The sequence below is a fragment of the Cyprinus carpio genome, chromosome A10 (genome assembly GCF_018340385.1).
Source record: "Cyprinus carpio isolate SPL01 chromosome A10, ASM1834038v1, whole genome shotgun sequence".
NCBI classification, from domain to species: Eukaryota; Metazoa; Chordata; class Actinopteri; order Cypriniformes; family Cyprinidae; genus Cyprinus; species Cyprinus carpio.
In genome coordinates, this window is record NC_056581.1 from 13,412,263 (window position 1) to 13,429,569 (window position 17,307).

A 17,307-nucleotide genomic window follows, 5' to 3' on the forward strand; every position below is an offset into this window, starting at 1 on the left:
CACATATAATATTACTGAAGCTCCAGGCCCTCCATTAGTGGCTCAGGGGACGAAACCGTACCCTAAATATTGATTGGCAGGAAGCAGAAGGTAATGGGAGCTGCCTGTGATGTGTCCTTCTAGAAGCATCTGCAGTGGATGCTAAGTGCATTCTCCCTCTCTTTCTCAAAAATCACTCTCGGTTATGTGGCAAAGAGCCAATCAGAAAAGATCATCAGTGCATCTCTTCAGCAACCATATCAGGCGCCTTTACCATCCACACTAAAAATAGACAGAAAAATGTATTTATTATCAGAACAATATGCATGCAACAAAAACATTTTAGCATTTTACACTTCACAAATTCATCATTTCACTAATGCATTTATCTTCGGCACATTAAAATGTTTAAATTATGGCATTTATTAAGGTCCATAACGGTTGTTTTGTGTGCTTTCAGGAGTGGCAGAATTCCATACAAAAGAATGCAGGACTTGCATTCATCGAACTTATTAATGAGGGAAGGTACGTTGCATTCTCATTAAAGTTCCTTCTCGGCTGGCATTAAGTAAAATTTTTCAAAGTGATATTTCATACCAAATACAATGTACAGTTCCTGTTTTTTTTTTTGTGAGATCTGGTGCAATATATTGAAAGGAGGTTGCTCATTATGCAAAATTAAGTAGTAATTTCAAGTTAATGCTGCTAAAATGCAGACTGTTCTCTTTTACATATTTCACTGTGTTTTTGTTTCAGGCTTCTGTGTCATGCCATGAAGGATCACATTGTCCGTGTCGCCAATGAGGCTGAGTTCATCCTCACAGGCAGAGAGCAGAAGATGTCCACAAACATGCTGAGTTTGAGGTTGGTCAGTCTGTGTGGATCATTGTCATGTGTTCACGGTTTAATTGTTTATCATACATAAGGAATGATGTCAAGATCATTTGCTCTTTCTTTTCATAGTCAAACTGTGCCCAGTACGCAGCAGACAGGAGAGAAGAGGAAAAGATGTGTGATCATCTCATCAGTGCCGCCAAACACAGAGATCACGTGACGGCAAACCAGCTGAAACAGAAGATCCTCAACATTTTGACCAATAAGCATGGAGCATGGGGAACCATGTCACAGAGGTTACAATCTCACAGTTTATACTCAACCTTTGCTACTGGAATTCTGTTGCTAGTTTCCTGGCCATTCATCGCCTCTTCATTCTCCTCTTTCCACCTCAGTCAGCTGCCTGATTATTGGCGTTTGGACTACTGGGAGGATGACTTGCGCAGGAGGCGGAGATTCGTACGCAATGCCTATGGCTCCACCCACTTGGATGTTGCTCTCAAATCTCTAGAAGAATATGGTCAGCCACAACACATCCATACCACCTCAGTCTGATTTACAGTGCACAAATATGTCTCAGAGACATATTATATTAAAGTGATGTGTGTCCATACATAATACATATGCAAATACACATTATTTTTATCAGGAAAAATAAATAATAAAAATACGGTTTAATTTTTGCATGGACTATTTAGAGTAATTATTGTAAATATCTATATTTTTTTGTATGGGCAGGCTCTGAGGAAGAAGAGGGCATGAAGTCAAAGAAATCGTTCCGTAGTCATTCGGTGGTCAATCAGAACCCTGAGACGGACCTGATGCTGGAAGGAGATGATGATGCCATCAGTCTGCTGCAGGAGAAAGAGATTGACAACCTTGCAGGTATTCATCATCTTTACTGCACTCAGTAGGCTATTATTCTCGAGCAGCCTCCTCAGATCCCATTGTACGACTGCCATGGCACTATTAAACAAATTAGTCTTAAATGCCAGCCTGCACCAAGAGTGCCACTCTAGCCGCTCGTGTAGAAATCATTAGTGTGGTGGTTCTTTGATGTCTTGTTGATGCATGTGCTAATGTATGCAACTGTACTTTATTCCCAGTGGCTTTTCGTCCGAGGGTATTTATCTCAAGAGGCAAGTTTGGTCCTTCAGTAAACGAGTATGCTAATTAGCTTATTAGCCCAGAACGAGCTCCAGCCCTTGTGCCTTTTGATACAAATCTCAACTGAATCTGCACAAGAGTGTGATTATGAGCTTAAGTGCTACCTCTGATTTTGATATTGAATCTCTAAATCACTAAATTAACTAATTAACGCTTATCAAAGTAGCCACTTAATCATTATCCTAATGAGTCACTGACTGTATTTAACACATTTTGGCTATTTAATCAGTATTTAATTAAACTAATTGGCTTGTTATTTCCTCAGAATTTCGTTTTTTTCCAAAATACTTTCTTAGTCAAAGAGGTCTATGTTTGATCATCTCAGTGTCGTTTGAAATCTGATGCTTTTGATCATTTGTTCATGCTTTGTTTTCAAAAACCTGAGCTATAAATGCTATGTGACAAATCACTGAGCCTTGGTAAAGTAACATCCTGATAATAACAGCAATCAGCTAATGTCACCACTAAAAATTATCATTTTTAAGGATTGGTAATGGTGAAAGATGCTTTTTAGGACCAGACGAGGTAGATTTTAAATGTATTAAATGTTAGATTTTCAAAAAGATTATTTAATTCTCCAGTACTGGTCTTGAAATCCCAAGTTCACACAATCACTTGATTTGTTCACTAATCCAGGATTCAGGACTTTTATATGTTACGTTTCTCATTCTGTGGCATGGTTTCTTTCAGGTCCGGTGGTTTTGAGCACACCGGCCCAGCTCGTTGCTCCTGTGATCGTTGCTAGAGGAACGTTGTCAATCACCACAACAGAGATCTATTTCGAGGTGGACGAGGATGATCCAACTTTCAAAAAGACTGATTCAAAGGTGCTGTATGTGCAACTGATGTCACTCTATGAGTTATAGCCTTGGGGGAATTACTAAATATCATCCAGTCAGAATTTAGGATCATGCGTTTGCAATGCTATTGTCCCAGAGTTCAAAATGCAGAGAACTACCATTCCTCTGATTGTATTAAATGCTTTGTTTTTGTGTTTGTCAGGTGTTGGCGTATACTGAAGGTCTGCACGGGAAATGGATGTTCAGTGAGATCAGAGCAGTCTTTTCCAGACGCTACCTGCTCCAAAACACTGGATTAGAGGTCTTCATGGCCAACAGGAGTAAGATGCCAACACTCCAAACAACAATGTCAAAATGTTGTTTAATTTAAGGTTTTTAATTGCACTATTTTTATCATCATCTCCACAGCATCCGTCATGTTTAACTTTCCGGATCAGGCCACAGTAAAGAAGGTAGTGTACAGTTTACCCCGGGTCGGTGTTGGCACCAGCTATGGCCTCCCTCAGGCAAGGTAAGGTCTTTGGTGTTGGCTTTCTAATATTGAAACTGGTTCAGTCATATGAGATCAGTTTAGGAGTGGTTGTTATATGACTAAACATTTAACTGTTAATTAATACTAAATGTGTCATTAGCCAACGCTAATTGATTGTCTGTTATTTTGCTGTTCCTCCCATAGACGGATATCTCTGGCAACACCAAGGCAGCTCTTTAAGTCGTCTAATATGACTCAGAGATGGCAGCGGAGGGAGATTTCAAATTTCGAGTACCTCATGTTCCTCAACACAATTGCAGGTAAGATTCTTTTCTGCACAAAAATAACTTTCCTACTTTGCAACTAATAGTTTTATCACTAATCGGATTGTGATATGCAGTATGTAAGTAACATGCTCACACACAACATTGTCTGTTGATATTTGTTTGCAGGTAGGACCTATAATGATCTGAACCAATATCCTGTCTTCCCTTGGGTCCTGACTAACTATGAGTCCGAGGACCTGGATCTTACCTTGCCTGGGAATTTCCGGGATCTCTCAAAGGTATGCAACTCCTGAAAGTCTTTTTCCATAAATGTAATTAATACCTGATTATTTCTGCAGCCATTACTCCAGTCTTCAGTGTCACATGATCCTTCAAAAATCTTTCTGATATGCTGATTTGTTGCTCAAGAAACATTTATCATCAATGCACGGTTGTGCTGCTTTGTGTTTTTGTGGAAACTGTGATACATTTTTTTTCAGGATTCTTTGAGGAATAGAAAATAAATTAATTCTGAGGAATTCAAAACAACAGCATTTGTTTTGAAAAGATTTTTTTTTTTTACATGTAGATGACTTTACTGTTACTTTTAATCAAATTAAAGCATACTTTCTGAATATAATTTAAATATAATAATAATAATACTTAGCTTTCAGAGCCTTGAATCAAAAGTGAGCTATAGTTAAAAAAATTAATTTGTCCTTTGGTTAGTATAATAACTCAAATTATTTTAACTCCTTCCTGTTTGTAATGTAGCCAATCGGAGCCCTGAATCCAAAGCGAGCCGTGTTCTATGCCGAACGCTATGAGACATGGGAGGATGACGGAACTCCACCCCATCATTACACATCACTGTACTCCACTGCAGCATCCACTCTCTTCTGGCTTGTCAGGATAGTGAGTCTTCACTGAAGTCCATTTATATTCTATTAGAACTTAAAAATCTCAATCTTAACTCTCTTTTTATGAAAAGCTAATGAAAGTTGTTTTAATCTGATATTGTGTGCCACTTCCTCAATCCCACACAGGAACCCTTCACCATGGTTTTTCTTGAATTGTAATGACAACAAGTTCGACCATCCCGACCGGACATTTTCTGGCATTGCGCGCTCTTGGCGAAGTTGCCAGAGGGACACATCTGATGTTAGGGTGAGCGAAGTCTTGTGAGGTAAAACAATGCTGTGACTGATTTTATTTCTGTGCTGTGACGTCAGCGTGTTTGTTTGTATGACAGGAGTTGATCCCTGAGTTCTACTACCTCCCTGAAATGTTCGTGAACAGCAGCGGATATGACCTGGGGGTGAGAGAGGACAGGACAGCTGTGTGTGACGTGGAACTACCAGTCTGGGCCAAAAAACCAGAGGACTTTGTTCGCATCAACAGGATGGTGAGGGATGGAAAGATTGATTATGTGTGCATCTAAGCACCTTTGTTCGCTCCACATTATTGCGCAATTTCAGCTGCCATTAGGATTAATACTCCAATTCAGCCAGTGTGTCAAGAATCAAAATAAGACAAGGCCAGTTCCCTGAATGGAGCAGCTCTAGTTTGTAGAGAAAAGAAATAAACTTTGAACCTCACACAGTCTTTACATGGCTAGTAATTTCTTTTAGAAGCCCTGATTGGCCCTTGTATTAACCCTGTTGTCCTCTTCCTGTCTCAGGCGCTGGAGAGTGAATTTGTGTCCTGTCAGTTGCACCAGTGGATCGATCTCATCTTTGGCTACAAGCAGAGAGGACCGGAGGCCATTAGGGCTCTCAATGTTTTCCATTACCTGTCTTACGAGGGATCTTTGAACTTGGACACCATCACCGACCCCCAGCTCAGAGAGGTAAGACCCCTCGCCAGAGAGGTCAGTGAGTATTGATTCAAAGGAGGATATTGATCTAGGAACTTGTCCTACTTTTGTGAATCAAGTTAAAGTGTTTTTTGGATGGCTTTCTATTACACATTGTCCAGTATTGTTTTTTATGATACTGATTTTTTCAGTATATTTATTTATTGACATCTTTATATGTCTCAATAAAATATGCAGAATGAAATGCAGAACTGATTTTTATTTTATTTTAGAAAAACTAAAACAAAATGATGAATTAATATTTAATACTGTAGTAATAATCATCTCAAAATGCTTAATGTCAATACTAATCTTAAACGAATTAAATAATTAATCATAAATAATCTTGATGTGAAACATTTTATTTCATAATATTAAAATGCTTAATGTCAATAATTAAGATCAATTATTATTGTTATTAAGTATTATTGATAAAATACTTAATGTCTTAAAGGGATAGTTCACCTTCAGTTGCTGGTCCCCATTGACTTCCATAGTATGAAAAACAATTAAAAACAACTTACACAAATTAAATTAAAGTATTATATTATTGTAATCATTATTAAAATATATACATTTGATATGAATACATTTTCCTGTGAACACTATTGTTTCCTGTTTAACACACAACAGTGCAGTGCTTTTGTTATTTATCAGTAGACTTGATAATAGAACCAATAATAATAAAATCTTATTTGATAGTCTCAATCATTAGTGTTTATTGTCTCCTGTCAATATCTTTCTGTCCTCTGTCCAAAATGAGTGAACTATGATGCAGTGTTCCGCTTGTCTTTCCATGCCTGTAAATGTCTGTCAGATGTGAGGCAGCTCAGGGGTCTGTCAACTAAAAATGTAACGGCTTGTTTTGTCTCTTTGTCATCTCTTTAGTCCATGGAGGCTCAGATTCAGTCATTTGGACAGGCTCCATCACAGCTGCTAATAGAGCCTCACCCTCCACGCAGCTCCGCCATGCATCTGGTGAGACTTTATTATATCTCTTTTACTGTCTTTTTCAAGACACCTCTTTTTATTGTGATCTATATTACTTTTTTTTTTATCAGTTATCTATATTAGATCTCTTTTAAATAGATCAATATTGTCCCTTGTTATTTGATTTATTACATATTTTATCACGATTTTTCTTTATTACATTCATTTTATGTAGCTCAGTATTACACTTTATCCTCACTAGTTGCGATGGACCAAATTTTGTAATTTGTCTATCCTCATAAATGCAAAATGGTGCCACAAAGTGACAAAATGACAGGCCGGTAGTACATAAAATTTAGATTTAGATGTAATAGATGTGATTTATGACATCACGCCTGGTTCGGACACTGATTTACACCTACAGTAGCAAGGCTGTATAGGGTCGGGTGTTACACATATCATCCAACCTCCCCCTCCTGACAGTCCAAACCATCCCAAAACTGACCCTAAACTATATCCTTACCCAGAATCCTGCCCTGTGATTTTCACCTTGTTTGTTCCATTGTAATTTACCTTTCTAATTCCTTGTCCCTTCCTTTCTCCTTTCACCTCCCTTTTTTTTCCTCTTCGTCCTCCTCTTTCTCTCTTCTGCTCATTAGTGTTTCCTTCCGCAGAGTCCTCTGATGTTCAAGGACCAGATGCAGCAAGATGTAATCATGGTGCTCAAATTCCCCTCCAACTCTCCGGTCACGCACGTGGCGGCCAACACACTGCCTCACCTCAGCATTCCTGCTGCGGTCACGGTCACATGCAGCCGACTGTTCGCCGTCAACCGCTGGCACAACACAGTCGGTGAGCACGACCATTTGCAACTTTCTTAGACAACAGTTAAAGAAATCAGAGGTTTTCAAACCACCTTTTTTTAATGTTTGGTGCAAGTTTATTTACAATGTTAGCATTGTTTTGTTTAGGTCTCAGAGGTGCTCCAGGATATTCATTAGAACAGGCTCATCACCTTCCTATTGAGATGGACTCTCTGATTGGTGAGTTCTTCAAATCATGTGACCATGTAACTTGTCACGTCACTGGGGGCAGGCCTGAAATTCCTTCAGTTAAGGGATAGTTCACCCAAAAATGTCAATTCTGAGAGAATTTTCACTTTTGTGTGGATTATCCTTTAAAAAATGGATGAAACTTGTGTCTTCAGACATTCTCACCTGGTCTGTTTTCTTTCCCAGCCAATAACTCTGGCATTAGTAAAAGGCAGATCACAGATTTGGTGGATCAAAGCATTCAGATCAACACGCACTGCTTTGTGGTGACAGCTGACAACCGCTACATCCTGGCATGTGGTTTCTGGGACAAGAGTTTCCGTGTTTACTCCACTGAGACAGGTGCTTGTGTCTTTTGTGATTTTATGCCATTTATATGCCAGCTTGAACATATAAAACTACAAATAAAATGTGAAGTGTATGTTTCTAAAATGCACATGCGCTCATCTGCTCACTCTTCATTCAGGGAAACTCACTCAGATTGTGTTTGGTCACTGGGATGTGGTGACCTGTCTTGCGCGATCCGAGTCCTACATTGGAGGTGATTGCTACATTGTCTCTGGCTCACGAGATGCAACCCTTCTGCTGTGGTACTGGAGCGGACGACACCACATCATTGGAGACAATCCCAACAACAGTGAGCACATGACCTCCTTGCTGAATAGAAGTATTATTTTCTTAAAAATACATATTTTACTGACCCCAAACTTTTGAAAAGTAGTGTGAAAGATATCACATACGTAGGACATTTATTTAATTTATATTGATATCACACTGAGAGAAAAATGGTCTCTGAAATTCTTTGTGAATATATTAAATTAATTCCTTTATTTATTGCCTGCTTACCTAACTTCATCTCATTCCTAACATATCTTCTTTTTCATTTTTATTTTTGTGTGGTAATGCGTATTATGTAGAAAAAAATGATTGATTGAGATTTGTAGGATTCCAGAAGTCGACCTTTTGTTGTTTTGTAGGTGATTATCCAGCACCTAGAGCGGTTCTGACAGGCCATGACCATGAGGTGGTGTGTGTGTCAGTATGTGCTGAACTGGGACTTGTCATCAGTGGGGCCAAAGGTCAGTCTGAGAGGAAGCAATCTGAAAATTAGCATATCATAAATTAACTCTTTTCATACTAGTATTGGTTTCCATGAGAGCTTATAGAACTTATAGAAATAAAACCATTACAGTTAAGGAATTAAATATGTCTTAAAGATGTTTATTTTAAAAAATAGTGATTATTATTATTTTCTTATTTCTCCATTTTAAATTCTTGCTGTGTAATGACAGAATTGAGAGGTTCTTGCTGTTGTCTTGTTTTACAGAGGGGCCATGTTTGGTGCATACCATCACAGGAGATTTACTGCGGGCCCTGGAGGGCCCTGAGAACTGTCTCCAGCCTCGTCTGATCTCTGTGTCCAGTGAGGGTCACTGCATCATCTACTATGAGAGAGGACACTTCTGTAACTTCAGCATTAATGGCAAACTCCTGGCACAGATGGAGATCAATGACTCCACACGTGTAAGAGATATAGTAGAACAGAATTACACATTAACCCAAAATAGTCTCTATGTTTTATCTTATTTTGTTTTCCCCCAGGCCATACTGTTGAGCAGCGACGGTCAGAACTTGGTTACAGGAGGTGATAACGGTGTTGTTGAAGTCTGGCAGGCCTGTGATTTTAAGCAGCTGTATATTTACCCTGGCTGTGATGCAGGCATCAGGGCTATGGACTTATCCCATGACCAGAGGTGAGCACACCTGAGCTAAAAACCTAAAAATAATAATATAGTAAAATATAATAAAGTTGTTTTATTAAATAAAAATAATAGTTTAGTACATAATATATACAAGTAGGCAAGGGAGGCAGTGTCTCCTTAAAATATTGTAGTACAAATTAAAACAATACCACTATTACAAAATATAACATTAAAAAGTCTATAAATCACTCATTTTTCCGTGTGTCTCTCACCTCCCCTGAGCTCATTGAGTTTTAACAGACCACCAAAAGCCTGCAGTGAGTTTGGTGGGGGGTAATTGAGAATTGAGAATGAATGGGGGAAAGTCACGTGAGAGGAGGCAATGCCTCCATCGCGATATGATTGGATATGACTGGTTGTGTGTGTGTGGGTGTGTGTGTGTGTGTGTGTGTGTGTGTGGGCTGTATATATATATATATATATATATATATATATATATATCAATTCAATGTGTCCTTGATGAATTAAGGTATTATATTCTTTAAAAAAAAACTTATTGAGCCCAAACTTTTTAACAGCAGTAAGATATCACATACATAGGACATATTTTAATATTTATTTCACTTATATTTATATTAAACTGAAAGAAAAGTGTCTCTAAAATTACATATATAATTATATAATTACATTGTAATATATATTATATATATCAAGTACATTACTATATGTGATTACTATAGTAAGTCAAGTAAAAACAAATCTATTATTGTGTGTGATATATATATATATATAGTTCTACGGCATGTAAAAAAAATTTTTTTTTAATACACAGTAACTATATATATATATACACACACACACACACACACACACACACACACACACACACACACAGTCATATTACATATTACTAGTCATATACAGTACAATAAGTCATGTAAAAACAAGTTCATATAGAGGTATAAGTGCATATATAAGATACTATGGACATTTTCCATATGAATGTATTATTTTTTTCTATATATTTGCAGGACTTTGATCACTGGGATGGCATCGGGCAGCATTGTGGCGTTTAACATTGATTTCAATCGTTGGCACTACGAACATCAGAACAGATACTAAGACAGAACAAAGAGAGACAGACACAGGAGTAGAGAGAGGGACCTTGTTTAGGGCCTGCAGTTGAGGCAGTGAGAAAAGTGAAGTTCCTTTCCTGCTTGACAGATGATGGTGCCCCTCAAAGTTCAGGGTGGAGTTAAACCTGGAAGAAATCACAAGACATATCGCCAACGTTACTTAGACCCTTAGGGTTGTCCTTCACTCCCCACATACTATGATGAGTTGCCTAATGTCCTTTTGTCTGCGAAGATCATCGTATAAGATCGACGGCAGGACTGGATGGACTGTACTGCAGTTCCCAGCAGAAGAGGCTTAGAGATAAACCACTAACAAAACAGTTTCTGGGAGGGTTGTGGGAGGGAAGGAAGGGGTCTGGTGTGGGATTAAGATGCAGCGGTGAACTTAGTCTTTGTAAATACAAACTCCAATGGTGCAGTTCGTCACTATAGGGGGATAAAAATCATACTTCCCGCTCGCTCTCCATTATGGAAGATCCCATACTCCTTTAATTTATTAATGACTTGCTGTAAGATATTGTGTAGTTCCAACGAAATAATGATGATTTGGACAATTATAGATGAAGGCCTGCGGATTCACAGGGAGGAAGTGAACTGCTCAGACAGGAATCAAGCTTCTCTTTCCTCTTTGTACATTTGGTAATTGTTTTGTCAAATATGTAAATATTGTGATGGTTAGGAAAGCCAGGCATGTAAGCGGGCCATAAAAAAAGAGGAGAAAAAAAGCAACAAAAAAATAAAAAGAAACCCTCCTTCACTCACACATTTTTTTTCAGCGTATAAGTATTTTTTTTATTTGATTTTTTGTCTCCTACTACATAAAAAAGCACCATTAACATCCCATATTTTTTCAGCGTATAAGTATTTTTTTTATTTGATTTTTTGTCTCCTACTACATTTTAGGCCCATTCTCCATTGTATAATTTGTGCATTGATGTTTGTTGTATTTAAAGAATTAATATTTTAATCATATGTGATGATTACATTGTACAACCACAGCCACAGTAAGCAATATCCTTGTAGCCGAGAGTGACTGCAGAAATGCGGTTTAATACGTGGATTGAGATGTTTGAAATCCACACACACGAATACTGAGATATTTTTTTCCATCCCCCTCTTTAAAAAGTGTGAGAGAAAAGAGTGAGAAGGACATTTTTCAATCAACAACACTGATACTGAAATATAGTCGTTTTACTGCAGAGGTGTAATTACTAGTCAGCTGGAAGTTAAGACTGAGTTCAGAAATGAAAACATGAATAAATTATGCAAGTAATTTGTTGCTCTGCCTTTTCATTGGCCATTGGATGTGAATTATACATGAGACAGCAGTGCGCACACAAAGTGCAGGTCTGTCTGTGTAGGTGAGTGGTCAGTACTGTATATTTGATTTGATTTGTACATTTACTAAATAACTTTTGTTCATTTATTTTGCAAGGTGTATCTGATCATGATTGCATATTGTTTTAATTTATTTTATTTTATATCTGCATCATTTGTGGAGAGGAGAGGAATAGTTGATGGCAGGAAGTAGATAATGGATGATTTATTTAGATTCAGATGTAATTTTTAAATTCAGTCCCCACCTGCTGTTTCATGCATTTGCTGCAACTTGAATAAGCCAGAATCTCACTGGTGTCTCTTAAAATGTTTAAAATTCATGCCAATATATAGATCAATAACTGTAAAATAAAATTGTTTCCTTTTTGTCGTATTTACAATAAAACAAGCCAAAACATCTTTTTGAGGTACTCGTGTGTTGTTTTTTCTTTCTTTTTTTTTAACTAACTTAATTCTGAATGTCCTGAATTGAATGAGGTCAGTTAAGTAAGGGATAATGTCTGCTTCGCGTCGGGGTTTATTCTGCGAGAACAACCGCCTGGATGTGCATTATCCCGCTTATTACACGGCTACTTGCCACATAAGTAAATAATTAGACGCGAAATATTGATTTGAGTTGAAATATTTGAATGCAAAGCTTCTGTGAAGACAGCAGTTGCGAGCAAGCGGCAAATTCAAACTAAATGGACATTTAAGGGAAACGGTGCAGGCAAACCACGTATTACACAACATTTCACCACAAAGTAATTAATGCAATAAAAGAGTTAAGACGAAAGTGTTTTAAACCCTTAACAGTTTGTTAGTTCTCTTATAATCCATTACAGCGTACAAAACAATCGTAGCAAAATGGCAGCAGCTGCATTTGTATGAAACGGAAGCGTGTCCGCGATAACAGGATGACATTATTAAAACAACAATTGTACACCATTTTGAATCAAGTTTTAATATTTTATTAGCTAAACAAACGCAAAGCTTCCACCAAAAACAAAAAAAAATAGTTCAAGCAAGAGTACAGCGCCGACTGCTGTTACCCGGATGAGCCTGTGTTATCAGCTTTTACAGGTTGTTATCCAGTGATAACACACCTCAGAATGTTGCGACTGACCAATCAGAATCAAGTATTTCACAGAGCCGTGTAATGATGGAAGCGTTTGAAATCGAGAAGCTTCGAGGCTTTTATGCAGGCTTTGTTTTGATTTGGATTCAGAACATGAATCAAACCATAGGTCAAATTGTAAACGACTTTTTTGCGGCCTTGAAGGGCACTTCGGGAAGGGAACAACTGAATCCCTTGACGAAGGTCCCTGAGAGGCAGTGGGCGAATTTCAAATGGAAGTAAGCATCCCTATGCCCAAATCCCTTCGAAGAGCATAGCCTTTGAAGTGTGTTCTTTGAAGGGTGCAGGGCATTACTGTCTCATATAAGCGTTTGGAACTCCCTTGAAGAAGGGAATGACCTGACCAAATGTTACTTTGACAACGCTGAGTGTGCAAGCAGCATTCAGCACTCCATCAGTGTTGCAAATAAATATTTCTTATTATTATTAGCCTTTTAATTTATTCAAATATTGCCTAATTGTGTCTTATTTAGCCTACTAATAAACTTTTTCAAACTAAACTACATTACATACCGTCTTAAATAATTTCTATCAATGACGAAAAATGTGAAGTAGAAATCAACCCCAGCTTTGCTTTAAAAAGCATCGCGAGATCTCCTGACCGAAGATCACATGATCACAAACGGAAATCACTTCCGTGAAGTGACCATCGCATGCCCCCTCCAACAAACTACTTCAAGCAACCTTCATTAATGAATTGATTCAGTTGTTCACTTTCATTTGGAACTTCCCTACATATGATATCCCCTTGTTCAAGGGCGCAAAAAAGTCATTTGGTATTCACCCAGTATTAACATTAAGTGACATGGCTTCAGACGTACTTCGGCACCATTTAAGCCCGCTTGTGTCAAATAAGCCCACATCATGACTGATTCACAAAAATATTAAAATGTATTGATTTTAAAGAAGTAAAACATAAATATATTTATTCAGTGAGAGTGAAGTATTTAAATAAATTTTTTTTTACTAATGTTTGCTAGCGCTAATCACCTGTACCAATAACATTTAACACGAAAAGCATACGGTATGCAAAGCAGAATATTTACTGAACAAAGAATGCAACCTTTTGCAATAATTACTGTTTTGTTACTTTGGTTACTGAGCTGATTTCAGTGTTTTAAGTTTCTGTTTGTAGAGGTTCTCTACTTCCTTTTTCAGGTAAAAAGGGCCAGGACCCTCTAGGTTTGCCCTGCAAAGGATAAACCTTCCCTCAATATCTTCAATCAAATGATATAATGGTGCTTAACACTGTGTGATTTGTAGGCTTCTCCATAATAAGTAAGTTAAGGTAAAAGATTCGTAAGGTAAAAACACACAAAAACTGTTATTAAACACTTTCACTCTGAAAATGTATCAAAGTTTGTAATTAGAGGGATTCCTAATTGAAAACATTAAGTGGGCTTAAATGGTTTCACAGTGAATATTAAAACACATAAAATGAGCTTAAACACAGGGAGTAATGGTGAACAAAAAGACAATGTTTTCATTTAAAAATGTAAGATATGTTTACAAAAACATGCATGGAACTTAAATATAATGTGGACTATGCATCCTAGTCATTTTCATTGTACCCACATTAAGAAATGTTAATTTTTTCATTCAAGGTGAGCTTGTGTTGGCTATAGTTTGCATGTGTTTTGTGGTACTATAACATTTAAGCCCATCTTTAAAAAGTTAATTCATTAAAATAATATGCTCTACATAATTCATGGTGCATTTATTTGTAACTTGATATAAAATGAATTAAAAAACACTTTGTTGGTAGTCTGTCTTTCAGTAAGGCTAATGGTTTGTTTGACCTTGAGATTAGCTTTGTGTGCAAGCTAATAAAACTAATTTTTACATTTAAAGGAAAATTATATAAAATGATAAAGTACTATTTGTTCATAAACAAAAAAACAATACATTTACCTCTTATTAGACAGAATAGTGTGCTCACCAAAGAAATCTCTGAACACTGCAGAAATGTGTGGATTTCTGAAGGGTCCTGAAACACCAAAGTTTTGGGGTGTCTTTGTGTGAAATCCCCCGAGGAAGCATGCACATGGGTGGGGCTAACTCCTTGTAAGCCTAAAACAGATATTTCCTGAAAAGTTATATCTCTTTTCTGATTGGTTGATTGGAATGTTGTTCCAGGATAAATAAGGATGTTGATCCAGGAACATGTTGTACTTGGTGAAATCACGCTCACTCGCCTTCCACTCCTACACCTCCTTTGCCACCAAAATGCATATAACTTGCTAAGGATCCTTTTGTGTAGAGTATAAAATAGAATATTTGTGTTGTTTGAGCATATTTAACTCGCTGATTTTTTACACGCAGACAACACGTATTTAACGCATCATGAGAAAAGAATTATGAAAGCCTGGCTTGTATCACTGATTACTGTATTTGCTGGAACATTTTTATTGTTTAATTTTTATCAAATTATCGTGTTTTGTCTCTTATCAAACTAGTGCTGACTATTATGCTAATAGCTTTTAAAATGTTTGCCCTCCATTTTTTATTATTCATTGCCACAAGTCAACATAAACGATTTCAGTGTTGGCCGTTTCTTGGTATTAGTGATTTTTCCCTATGCTATAGTTTTCTATTGTTAGTTTTCTATTGTATTTGTCTCTGGGAGAATATACTGATTACTAGATTTTGAATGAACCTGTCGATTATTATTGAATAGCAGCTTGCCTGCGGTGAGGTGATCAATAAAATGATAGAGTGATAAAGCCTGGGTCAGTCAGCATCAGTAAACAACAAAATGGGGTTATAATATATTTTTTAATAAGATAATGTCTCAAATTATAATGTAAGAGCCACTCTGTATTCCATGCACTAATGAGAGAATACAATGACACAGTAAGCAGGGCTATGAGTTACTAGAACACCTCTTACTGAAACACTCAACCCTAATCTGACCTCCTGATACTAATTACACAGAGGTACCACTGAATCAATGTCCTGCATTAATGAAATGGAATTAATCAGACTGAACCGTTGGCATCTGTATTTTCAAGAGCTGACCCTGTATTAAGGAATGTTGCTTATGTCTTTCCCACAATGCATTTGTGCTTATGTTCCATATACCTAAAAACTGCAAAAATGGTAAAATGTCACTTACATTTTCTAGTTAAGATAAAGAAATATATTGTCAATATCAAAATAATTGAAATTATATTATTTACACTGATTACAAAAAAAGGTCCCCATCTCACGTATGAACAAGTTCTGTGCAACCACAATAGAAAGGAAATCCGCATACGTGTTTATCTCTGAAGAGGTATCAGCAATTCAAATAGTTTTCAGTCTGCTTAGAAACGTTTTGGGGAACACTGGGTACTAATTACCAGGAAACCATTTTTTCTAAATAACCTTACAGTTTCCTTCTGGAACATCTGAACAATTCCGGACCCATAAAAACATCACATTTCTAAGGTGCTTCAACAGAAAAAGACATTTTTGAACTTGAATAAAAAACAAAATGTATTTATTATGTATAAATAAAGTTATTATAATGACCATAAATAAACAAGAAACCCCCTTCTTGACGGTCATCATGTTCCCTGCACCGTTTTTATGTGATCAGATTACAAAATGGTTCAGTTCATCGGTCCACTCGGCCGCGTTCCGAATCCTCATAAACCCTTCTTCTCTTTTAGTGCCCTTTCCACTCGTTCCCTTCCCTTTCAATGTTAGAAAGGGGAGAAGAGGGAGTGAACAGTCTCTGTGGAGCAGGCGGAAAAGTCTTCAGACTCGGGCGTGGTGGTGGTGGTGGTGGTGGTGGTAGAGGGACATGGACTGGGGATGGGGGCTAGAGCAGGAAGTCCTCTGGGTGGTTGGGACAGGGGGTCGAGGTGCAGACCGGGGCACAGACTGGGAGTAAAGGCTGGGATGTGGAGGCTACAGGTTGGCTGGGTGGTCCAGGGAGCTGCGCTCACATTCTGGTGGCATCCTCGTCAGAGAATCTGCCTCTCCTTATCAAGAGCGGTGGTCTGATGGAGGAATATAGAATTTTAGTCATGTGACAGTACATGAGAGCAAAATAAAATACTCCTAATAAAGTCACTCCCTCCAAAATACATTTTGGGTGAACTATCCCTTTAAATTAAAATTATTTTTAGAAAAGTGTTTAAAAAGTTAAATTAAAATTAAAAAAAAGAAAAAATACACTTCATTTCAAAAGTTTGATGTCACAGATCAGAAGATCCTTCGGAAATCATTCTACAGTAGTATGCTGATTTGGTGCTTTAGATTTTTTTATTATTATTATCAATGTTGAAAACAGTTGCTTTTATAATTTTTTTTTAAAACCATTATGCATTTTTCAGTATTCATTTGCATCCTTGCTGAATAAAAGTATTTATTTCCAAACAAAAAATCTTTACTGACCCCAAACTTGTGATTTGTAGTGTACTTTTACTAATAAATATATTTGTTTCTTTATTAAAAATGAGTTTGTATTAAAAAAAAAAACATTGGGGACAACATAGCATAGCATTGGGGACTGCTGAGCATTTTATTTCTGCACAAGGTTGAAGCTCACGAGAAGCTGGTTAGAAGCAGGACAGTGACACAAGCAGCACACTGAGGGAAAAGCACATAAAAATATGCCAATTGCCATGATGCTGAAGCAAATCATGCTCATTCTCTCCACCTGGACTGAA

General features: G+C 37.3%; 1 protein-coding gene and 1 pseudogene across 3 annotated transcripts in view; one reads left to right on the top strand and one right to left on the bottom strand.

Annotated features, from left to right (window-relative positions):
• The first annotated feature begins 745 nt into the window (after positions 1 to 745).
• LOC122146459 lies at positions 746 to 10,956 on the top strand (annotated as a pseudogene).
• A 5,152-nt stretch (positions 10,957 to 16,108) lies between these two features.
• The window catches only part of LOC109097425 (serine/threonine-protein kinase DCLK1-like), a 45,501-nt gene continuing 44,302 nt past the window's right edge, over positions 16,109 to 17,307 (bottom strand). For all 3 annotated transcript variants that reach the window (XM_042765268.1, XM_042765269.1, XM_042765270.1), the window contains one exon: positions 16,109 to 16,635. In XM_042765268.1, the coding sequence (XP_042621202.1) occupies positions 16,578 to 16,635 (58 nt within the window). In that variant the 3' untranslated portion in view covers positions 16,109 to 16,577. The remainder of the gene's footprint in view (positions 16,636 to 17,307) is intronic.